The 11,134-nt window shown below is 56.4% G+C and overlaps 1 protein-coding gene across 1 annotated transcript in view; it reads right to left on the bottom strand.

Moving 5' to 3' along the window:
- LOC125449736 (uncharacterized) overlaps positions 1 to 6,477 on the bottom strand; it is a 14,283-nt gene extending 7,806 nt beyond the window's left edge. Inside the window, exons 1-6 of the mRNA XM_059642972.1 lie at positions 6,226 to 6,477; positions 3,902 to 3,982; positions 2,480 to 2,670; positions 1,788 to 1,911; positions 1,109 to 1,230; positions 803 to 921 (exon numbers count right to left, since the gene is read on the bottom strand). Coding sequence (XP_059498955.1) covers positions 803 to 921; positions 1,109 to 1,230; positions 1,788 to 1,911; positions 2,480 to 2,670; positions 3,902 to 3,982; positions 6,226 to 6,315 — 727 coding nt within the window. The 5' untranslated portion in view covers positions 6,316 to 6,477. The remainder of the gene's footprint in view (positions 1 to 802; positions 922 to 1,108; positions 1,231 to 1,787; positions 1,912 to 2,479; positions 2,671 to 3,901; positions 3,983 to 6,225) is intronic.
- Positions 6,478 to 11,134: the final 4,657 nt, after the last annotated feature.

Below are 11,134 nucleotides of genomic sequence, written 5' to 3'. Positions count from 1 at the left end.
CAACCAGTCCATATCAAACATAATCCCAAACTGAACTAGTCCCACCTGCCTGCTTGTGGCCCATATCCCTCCAAAGCTTTCCTATTCCTGTACTTATCCAAATATCTTTTAGACATTGTAACTGTACCCACATCCAACACTTTTATTCCACACACAAACCACCCTCTGTGTAAAAAAACTTGCCTCTTGTGTCTTTTAAAAATCTCTCTCCTCTACCTTAAAAATTTGTCCCCCCTTAGCTTGAAATCTCCCATCCCAGGAAACAGATAGCCACTACTGACCCTATCCACGCCCCTCATAAGTTTATAAACCTCTATATGGTCACCCCCTCAGCGTCCAATGCTCTGGGGAAAATAGTCCCAGTCTCTCCCTGTCACTCAAACCCTCCAGCCCTGGCAATATGCTTCTAAGTCTTTTCTAAACCCTTTCAAATTTCACAACATCCTTCCTATCGCAGGGAGACCAGAATTGAATGCAATATTCCAAAAGTGGCCTCACCAGTGTCCTGGACAGCTGCAACATGACCCTCCCACCTCCTATTCTCAATGCACTGACCAACAAAGGCAAGATCTCTTTGTAACCTTTAGTTAGTCTTCTTACCGTCCACTAAATCAACAACGTTGGTTCCTCAAATCTACCCCTGCAGTTTCGACTCTATATCATGTTTCACTATCGATTTAATTTCATTCCTGACAAGCCAACCTTGCCACCTCTGCCTATACCTTCGGCAGGACCTGTATCTTCGCATATTTAGTTCCCAGGTTGGATTGCAACTGTGTCTATGATACGCAGAGCATCGTACCTGCCAATTTTAATGTGAACTGCAACCTCATTGTTTCAGGTCCAATACCCTCGGCTTGGCACTGATTGTTCAGCTTCTCGTCACTGTCCCGGTAACTTGCAGAGCCTGAAGTTCGATCCCTACCTCATTCCACACTTTCTCCATCCTACTACTGGGCCCAGCAGCCCCGCTAAGCCCCCTCCGCCTTCAAATCCTCCACCAGTTCCCACGCTTCTCCGATCTACTGCAGAGGCATGTGACACAGGGATAGAGACGGGGCCCTTCGGCCCTTCCACTCTGCGCCAGTCCAAAGCCAACCTCACTCACCTGCCATTCATGAAGATGTCATAGAAGAAGCCGTATTCTGTGGGGGGTCCACGGCACAGCAAGCCCCCGTACAGATGCTCCATGGCAGCACCGAGCAGGTGGGCACTGGAATGCCAAAATACCTGTGGCAAAGGAGGAGGAGGAGAGGATGTTTGTAAGGAAAAAGGAGAGAGGGTGATGCCGGAAGGTCACCAGAGCGAGAGAGCTAGGCAGCAATCAGGTTGCCTGTGCCCAGTGATGTCCCCCTACAACCTATGCTGCTGCCACGTCATTTCTTTCCCGTTGGCCCTCGTTGCTCTGACCCTCCGGACCAGGCAACATCCTGGTAAATGTGCTCTGCACCCTCTCTAGCACAATCGCACCCTCCCTATAACATAGTGACCAGGAGTCGGTAGAAAGCAACCATTTATCTGATGCACTTAGCTTTTAAGAAATGGCAAAGAAACAAAAAGGGGGGCTGATATTCTATAACTTTGCAACTTGAACTCTACCCGTTTACACACGCATACACAGACATGTGTTTATACACATACGCACATGCACACACACACACGTACACACACACGTTCAGGCCGTTCTCTCCCCACTGAAGATCCTTCACCAGCATCACCCAACCCCTCCCCCACACACTGTATGAACAATTAAACCCCTTGGGTTTCTGCTTTAACCCCTTACTCACCGCTTTAGCTCCCTCATTGTCGAACTCCAGCAGCTCCACTGATGAGTCGGCCTCCAGGGGGCGCAGGAGGTCCCAGAGCTCACCGTTAACACGGGCAACGATGGCACTCTCCGACACGCTGCAGCTGAGCACCCCGAACCCAACAAGAACAAGGATACCAGAGTGAGTGGGAGGGCTATTAAATCCTTTACCTGCTGGCATGACGGGGCAGCTTCAAACCAGGCAGCACGGCCATTCGGCCCTGTGCCAGCTCTATGGCGGGCCTATCCCTTTCAGAGCTATGACTCTGTTGCAACAAGGGGGCAGTGTGCAGTGGGAATGGAGGATGAATGGGGACTTGCTCCCACTGGGGGCGGGAGGGGTGTGCGGGCAGGAGAATGGGAGACTCACTCCCTTTGGAGAGTGGGATGGGGAGAATTGGGGGGGGGGTGGGCTCGCTCCTGCAGGGAATGTTGGGGGGTGAGAATGGGGGATTCACTCCCTTTGGAGAAGGGGGTGGGGGAAATCGTTCCTGCCGGGAGTAGGTGGGTCAGTGGGGGAGGGCTCAATCCCACTGGTGAAAGGAATGGAATGGTGCGGGGGGGCATTTGGGGAGACTGAGGGGTGGGTGTGAGGAGCCTTGTATGGAGCAGGAACAAGGCATGGAGTAGACGGCCTGAACGGGCATTGTAGAAACACTGCAACATTCTGACCTGATCGCCCTGGCGATGTGGTACGGGCTGGTTTTCCATGATTGGCCCTCCACGCTCTTCCCACCCGGCAGCCTGACCTCAATCGGTCGGCTCTCTCGTAAAATCCTCTCCCTCAACATCTCTTCGTGATCACTCTTCAGTTTCTCAAACCGTCGTAGGCGTTCCACAACATACCGGGGCCAGGACTTTCCCTGGACGAGTGAGAAAGAACAGAACTCCCTCAGCGAGCTCAAGAACAGACACTGTCCCACTCAAAACCAGCAGACAAACAGAACAGCTTGGCCAAAGAGATAGCAGTAACACAGTGATGGGCTGAAGGGACTCATTTCAGGCTGCATCGTTTTACAGAAGAGGTGAGACTTCCCAGTGTTTCAACATCATTTACTTTGGAATCTGGATTCTCAACTAGTGGCATGTGTGCATTCACCGTGTCCATGAACGATTCAGTTTTAAATACCCCTGTAGGACTAGCGATTTCTTTCTAATAAACAGGGAGAGAACTCCTGCCATGCATGGAGTTCTGTTTTCATTGGTGGACCCTTTCCAAGTGGGAAAAGCAGATAGCAATGAGACACCACTGGAGAAACTCAGCTGATCCGGCAGCACCTGTGCAGTGAGAAAGCAGGGTTAATGTCCAGTAACATGTTTTCATCAACATTGGATTTTTGGCTTAGATGGTTGGAGACTGATTTGCAGAAATTGTTTTTTAAATTGAACCTATTTTTCAAATCAACCAGTTCAGAGATGTTATTACACACCTCTGGAGCAGGTGGGACTTGAACCTGGGCCTCACGGTCTAGGGGCAGGGATACTACCACTATGCCACAAGGGGACCCCTTTTAAAGGGTAAAGTTAAGCTGCTCTGAAAGAAGGCGGAGAGTTTTGAATGGTTAAGGAACAGATTTAAATTAAATTAAATTGAAGTAAAGTTCCAGACCAGAAGTGATTGGTCAAAACCCCGAAGGGCCCATTTGAAGCTGAGAAAGTCTATACTCACTACTAGGAAAACTCAAGGGGGAGGCTAACAGATTCTTAAGACTGGGAATTGAAGCCACTGTTTAGCCCTATAGATGTGATCTTGTACCCAAGACTTTGTCCCTGGGTACTAGGTCCCTAGAAGGGCAACTCTGTCCGCTTTTCATTGTACTCCCCTGTACTTGAGCACATGTGACAATAAATTTCAACTCTATATTTTATTGAACTTTATCTTTCATTTTGTTTGAGAAACGAATGAGTGTCTTGTTGTTAAGGTGTTTGTATTTCGGTGGAAGACCACCTCATTAAAAACCAAAATTCGATCCATCAAGCAGGCATTTTGGTTTGGTATTGGACTTGTTCAGTACGAACATCAGCTGGGATCAAGAAGGGGGGAAAGAACAGCTCAAGGGTTATTTTCTATCATCCTAACACAGGCCCCCTTACCTGGGCATCACTGCCATCCTCAGAGCATTTTCTCTCTCGTTTGCCCGCATTCTTGTTTACAGGTATAACTTCGATCGTGCTCTGCCAAAACGGAAACAAAAGGACACTGTTACAAGCAATTTGAAATGCACTGCTTTAAAAGGGGCTGGGACGGTGCCTGTGTTGAAAGTAGTGTGCTTTGATATATTTTTCGTTCTTTTAAAGAGAGTAGATTTTAAACCAGTGGCACATGGGTGTTAGATTTTCTTTTCATTCATTTGTGGGACACGGGTGTCGCTGGCTGAGCCAATATTTAGTACCTGTCCCTAGTTTCCGCTTGAGAAGCTGGTGGTGAGCTGCTTTCTTGAACTGCTGCTTCAGGTGGACCCACAATGCTCTTAGGGAGGGAATTCTCAGATTTGACCCAGGAACATTGGAGGAACAATGATATACGTCCAAGTCGGGATGGGTAGCAGCTTGAAGGTGGTAGTGAAGGGACTGACCAAATTAATTAGGTCAGTATTTCCGAAACTATCATCATTGTAGACCAGTGTGTGTCAGAAAGCAAGTGTTCATGGCCTCCTGGAGTGTCAATGGACATTTGTTGATACTGTAGACATTTGCAACGGAAGATATTAGCTGGCATTGTTTAAAAAAAATGAGAACATCCAAAAGTGGTGGCATAGGAGAAAGTGAAGAAGGTTGTCTAAGATTACAAAGAGATCTTGATGAGTTGGGCTGAGGAACGGCAGATGAAGTTCAATCTGGGAAACGTGAGGTGTTGCATTTTGGCAAAACAAGGGCAGGACTTACACAGTTTGCGGTCAGTCCCTGGGGAATGCTGTGGAGCAGAGACCCCTAGGGGTTGAGGTACATAATTCTCTGACTTTGCACCATACATAGACAGGGTGTTTAAGGCAGTGTTCAGCACTCTTGCCTTCATTGTTCAGACCTTTGAGGATAGGAGTTTGAGGGGCGTCATGCTGGGGTCGTACAGGACATTGATGAGGCTTCTTCTGGAGCACTGTGAACAGTTCTGGTCACCCTATTATAGGAAGGATATTATTAAGCTGGAGAGGGTTTAGAAGAGATTTACCAGGATGTTGCCTGGTATGGAGGGAAGGTCTTATGAGGAAAGGCTGAGGGACTTGAGGCTGTTTTCATTAGAGAAGAAGGTTGAGAGGCGACTTAATAGAGACGTAGAAGATGATCAGAGGATTAGATAGGGTGGACAGTGAGCGCCTTTTCCCTCGGATGAGGATGGCTAGCACGAGGGGGCATAGCTTTAAATTGAGGGGTGATAGATATAGGACAGATGTCAGAGGTAGTTTCTTTACTCAGAGAGTAGTAAGGCCGTGGAATGCCCTGCCTGCAACAGTAGTAGACTCGTCAACTTTAAAGGGCATTTAAATGGTCATTGGATAAACATACGGATGACAACGGAATAGTGTAGGCTGGATGGGCTTCGAATTGGTTTCACAGGTCGGCACAACATCGAGGGCCGAAGGGCCTGTACTGCGCTGTAATGTTCTATGTTCTATACGAGTGTGTAACAGAAAGGGAGGGGCAAGGTGACAGGTTTCCTGCATCCTGTAAGCTCCATGTTACAGGCAGCAGAACCCAGACCCCTCCCGAAATACCCCCTTGTTGCCTCCAAAAGGGGTGTCACAATCTTTTTCTTTCCTGACACCATTCATCCCATTGCTGGGGGCACCTTTTAAACAGACAGAACACTGGCTGCCAATTCTGGTGGGATATATTCCAGGAGATCTCACAGCACGCGATCTCGTAGTTTCAGGTGCCCCTCCCTGGCACAGATTGCTGCCATTGCACCCAACCCCCCACACACACCCTACAGCCTCACCGACAGCCCCTGTCAAACCATGGAACGCCGAGGGCAGCAGTTACGTGGGAACACCACCACCCTGCCAGTTCCTTTCTGAGCCACTCACCGTCCCAAGTTGGAAGTATTACCGCTGTTCCTTCAGCGTCAAAGCCCTGGAATTCCCTACCTCGGGGACATTGTGCGGGATGTGCCTACACCACATGGGGAAATGCAGCAGCTCAGTCTGCTATGCTCACATACCATGAATAAATGAAGAAATAACATTCCCAAAAGATTTTTCAGAGTGCCATTTGTGACTTTTAGAAACTGCATTCCCCTCCCCAGCACCGTATCCAACATTATCAGCAGCTAGCACAGTAAGGACAGTAAAAGAACATTTTGTAAAGACTGCAGGAGGTGGGTGAGGGATTTAGATTGCTTGCAGCTTTCAGATGCAATACAGCATTTCCACTCAAGACAGTCACATGAGCATTTACTTTGGAGGAGCAGATGAACAGACCTGAGAGCTTTTCAGGCGAGGCTGGCAGGCAGCGGGGAAGTGATTCAGTACCGGGCACCGGGCAGACAGGCTTCTAGCAATCACAGACATCCTGCTCAGCTCTAGGAGCCCCTGTCCACCCTCTTGGATACAGTGATCACTGCCCCTTCGGCTCAGGCCCAGAGTGATAACTACCTTCCTACTCAGATCCTCAGTGCCCACTGTCCGCCAGCTCAGACCCACAGTGCCCACTGCACACCCCCCCGCTCAGACCCACAGTGCCCACTGCACACCCCCCCCGCTCAGACCCACAGTGCCCACTGCACACCCCCCCCCGCTCAGATCCACAGTGCCCACTGCACACCCCCCGCTCAGACCCACAGTGCCCACTGCACACTCCCCCCGCTCAGACCCACAGTGCCCACCGCACACCCCCCCGCTCAGACCCACAGTGCCCACTGTCCGCCAGCTCAGACCCACAGTGCCCACTGCACACTCCCCCCGCTCAGACCCACAGTGCCCACCGCACACCCCCTGCTCAGACCCACAGTGCCCACCGCACACCCCCCCGCTCAGACCCACAGTGCCCACTGTCCGCCAGCTCAGACCCACAGTGCCCACTGCACACTCCCCCCGCTCAGACCCACAGTGCCCACTGTCCGCCAGCTCAGACCCACAGTGCCCACTGCACACTCCCCCCACTCAGACCCACAGTGCCCACTGCACACCCCCCACTCAGACCCACAGTGCCCACTGCACACTCCCCCCGCTCAGACCCACAGTGCCCACCGCACACCCCCTGCTCAGACCCACAGTGCCCACTGCACACCCCCCCCGCTCAGACCCACAGTGCCCACCGCACACCCCCTGCTCAGACCCACAGTGCCCACCGCACACTCCCCCCGCTCAGACCCACAGTGCCCTCTGTCTTGCTACTCAGCCCTACTTCACATCACCTTCCTGGGCGCGGCCATGACAGTGCCGCGGGACACACCGCCCAGCTCCGATTGGCTCCGGCGATGTAGCAAATGGGGCGTCAGAGCCTCTGATTGGCTAGAGGTGTGTCACGTCATGTGCGGAGACAGCTTCCGGGTTTAAATCCGGAAGTGGGGCAGGAGAGGGCGAATATCTCCCCCCCCCTCCGCAGCGCCAAGCTCACAGGCTGTATTTCGGTTTCAGAATTATTCCTTCGCTGTAAAGCGGCCAAACAGAAGGAAAACTGGGAACCTGGAACCAGCTCAGCTTTGCCCAGGTCCTGGCTGGGTCTGCACTGACACAGGAAGTTCACACTTTCTGGTCCTGAGACAAAATGTTCCCCGCAGTGACCCTGCTGAGCTTCTCCAACATGTTCTGTTTTAGCAGGAGTCACTGATTGTCCAGGGACAGTCTCTCTGACCGGGTCTTTCCCCCCTGCTACTGTTTAGTGCCATTGTCTGTTGTCAGTTCAAAAATCCACCCCCAGCAAATTCAATCCAGCATTCACACAAGGCATCAGTACATAGGCAGCGGGCACTGTCCTAGGGTCAGCACCGAGGCAGCGGGCACTGTCCTAGGGTCAGCACCGAGGGAGCGGGCACTGTCCTAGGGTCAGCACCGAGGGAGCGGGCACTGTCCTAGGGTCAGCACCGAGGGAGCGGGCACTGTCCTAGGGTCAGCACCGAGGGAGCGACGCACTGTCCTAGGGTCAGCACCGAGGGAGCGGGCACTGTCCTAGGGTCAGCACCGAGGGAGCGGGCACTGTCCTAGGGTCAGCACCGAGGGAGCGACGCACTGTCCTAGGGTCAGCACCGAGGGAGCGGGCACTGTCCTAGGGTCAGCACCGAGGGAGCGGGCACTGTCCTAGGGTCAGCACCGAGGGAGCGGGCACTGTCCTAGGGTCAGCACCGAGGGAGCGACGCACTGTCAGAGGGTCAGCACCGAGGGAGCGACGCACTGTCAGAGGGTCAGCACCGAGGGAGCGGGCACTGTCCTAGGGTCAGCACCGAGGGAGCGGGCACTGTCCTAGGGTCAGCACCGAGGGAGCGGGCACTGTCCTAGGGTCAGCACCGAGGGAGCGACGCACTGTCAGAGGGTCAGCACCGAGGGAGCGGGCACTGTCCTAGGGTCAGCACCGAGGGAGCGGGCACTGTCCTAGGGTCAGCACCGAGGGAGCGGGCACTGTCCTAGGGTCAGCACCGAGGGAGCGACGCACTGTCAGAGGGTCAGCACCGAGGGAGCGACGCACTGTCAGAGGGTCAGCACCGAGGGAGCGGGCACTGTCCTAGGGTCAGCACCGAGGGAGCGGGCACTGTCCTAGGGTCAGCACCGAGGGAGCGGGCACTGTCCTAGGGTCAGCACCGAGGCAGCGGGCACTGTCCTAGGGTCAGCACCGAGGCAGCGGGCACTGTCCTAGGGTCAGCACCGAGGCAGCGGGCACTGTCCTAGGGTCAGCACCGAGGCAGCGGGCACTGTCCTAGGGTCAGCACCGAGGGAGCGGGCACTGTCCTAGGGTCAGCACCGAGGGAGCGGGCACTGTCCTAGGGTCAGCACCGAGGGAGCGGGCACTGTCCTAGGGTCAGCACCGAGGGAGCGACGCACTGTCAGAGGGTCAGCACCGAGGGAGCGGGCACTGTCCTAGGGTCAGCACCGAGGGAGCGGGCACTGTCCTAGGGTCAGCACCGAGGGAGCGGGCACTGTCCTAGGGTCAGCACCGAGGGAGCGACGCACTGTCAGAGGGTCAGCACCGAGGGAGCGACGCACTGTCAGAGGGTCAGCACCGAGGGAGCGGGCACTGTCCTAGGGTCAGCACCGAGGGAGCGGGCACTGTCCTAGGGTCAGCACCGAGGGAGCGGGCACTGTCCTAGGGTCAGCACCGAGGCAGCGGGCACTGTCCTAGGGTCAGCACCGAGGCAGCGGGCACTGTCCTAGGGTCAGCACCGAGGCAGCGGGCACTGTCCTAGGGTCAGCACCGAGGCAGCGGGCACTGTCCTAGGGTCAGCACCGAGGGAGCGGGCACTGTCCTAGGGTCAGCACCGAGGGAGCGGGCACTGTTCTAGGGTCAGCACCGAGGGAGCGGGCACTGTCCTAGGGTCAGCACCGAGGCAGCGGGCACTGTCCTAGGGTCAGCACCGAGGGAGCGGGCACTGTCCTAGGGTCAGCACCGAGGGAGCGGGCACTGTCCTAGGGTCAGCACCGAGGGAGCGGGCACTGTCATAGGGTCAGCACCGGGGGAGAGACGCACTGTCATAGGGTCAGCACCGAGGGAGCGACGCACTGTCAGAGGGTCAGCACCGAGGGAGCGACGCACTGTCAGAGGGTCAGCACCGAGGGAGCGGGCACTGTCCTAGGGTCAGCACCGAGGGAGCGGGCACTGTCCTAGGGTCAGCACCGAGGGAGCGGGCACTGTCCTAGGGTCAGCACCGAGGCAGCGGGCACTGTCCTAGGGTCAGCACCGAGGCAGCGGGCACTGTCCTAGGGTCAGCACCGAGGGAGCGGGCACTGTCCTAGGGTCAGCACCGAGGGAGCGGGCACTGTCCTAGGGTCAGCACCGAGGGAGCGGGCACTGTCCTAGGGTCAGCACCGAGGGAGCGGGCACTGTCCTAGGGTCAGCACCGAGGCAGCGGGCACTGTCCTAGGGTCAGCACCGAGGGAGCGGGCACTGTCCTAGGGTCAGCACCGAGGGAGCGGGCACTGTCCTAGGGTCAGCACCGAGGGAGCGGGCACTGTCCTAGGGTCAGCACCGAGGGAGCGGGCACTGTCATAGGGTCAGCACCGGGGGAGAGACGCACTGTCCTAGGGTCAGCACCGAGGGAGCGGGCACTGTCCTAGGGTCAGCACCGAGGGAGCGGGCACTGTCCTAGGGTCAGCACCGAGGGAGCGGGCACTGTCCTAGGGTCAGCACCGAGGGAGCGGGCACTGTCCTAGGGTCAGCACCGAGGGAGCGGGCACTGTCCTAGGGTCAGCACCGAGGGAGCGGGCACTGTCCTAGGGTCAGCACCGAGGGAGCGGGCACTGTCCTAGGGTCAGCACCGAGGCAGCGGGCACTGTCCTAGGGTCAGCACCGAGGCAGCGGGCACTGTCCTAGGGTCAGCACCGAGGCAGCGGGCACTGTCCTAGGGTCAGCACCGAGGGAGCGGGCACTGTCCTAGAGTCAGCACCGAGGGAGCGGGCACTGTCCTAGGGTCAGCACCGAGGCAGCGGGCACTGTCCTAGGGTCAGCACCGAGGCAGCGGGCACTGTCCTAGGGTCAGCACCGAGGGAGCGGGCACTGTCCTAGGGTCAGCACCGAGGGAGCGGGCACTGTCCTAGGGTCAGCACCGAGGGAGCGGGCACTGTCCTAGGGTCAGCACCGAGGGAGCGACGCACTGTCAGAGGGTCAGCACCGAGGGAGCGGGCACTGTCCTAGGGTCAGCACCGAGGGAGCGGGCACTGTCCTAGGGTCAGCACCGAGGGAGCGACGCACTGTCAGAGGGTCAGCACCGAGGGAGCGACGCACTGTCAGAGGGTCAGCACCGAGGGAGCGGGCACTGTCCTAGGGTCAGCACCGAGGGAGCGGGCACTGTCCTAGGGTCAGCACCGAGGGAGCGGGCACTGTCCTAGGGTCAGCACCGAGGCAGCGGGCACTGTCCTAGGGTCAGCACCGAGGCAGCGGGCACTGTCCTAGGGTCAGCACCGAGGCAGCGGGCACTGTCCTAGGGTCAGCACCGAGGCAGCGGGCACTGTCCTAGGGTCAGCACCGAGGGAGCGGGCACTGTCCTAGGGTCAGCACCGAGGGAGCGGGCACTGTCCTAGGGTCAGCACCGAGGGAGCGGGCACTGTCCTAGGGTCAGCACCGAGGGAGCGGGCACTGTCCTAGGGTCAGCACCGAGGGAGCGGGCACTGTCCTAGGGTCAGCACCGAGGGAGCGGGCACTGTTCTAGGGTCAGCACCGAGGGAGCGGGCACTGTCCTAG

This window comes from Stegostoma tigrinum, chromosome 47 (assembly GCF_030684315.1).
Source record: "Stegostoma tigrinum isolate sSteTig4 chromosome 47, sSteTig4.hap1, whole genome shotgun sequence".
NCBI lineage: Eukaryota > Metazoa > Chordata > Chondrichthyes > Orectolobiformes > Stegostomatidae > Stegostoma > Stegostoma tigrinum.
The sequence above is the reverse complement of the archived record's forward strand: the minus strand, read 5'-3'. Positions and strand labels throughout refer to the sequence as shown.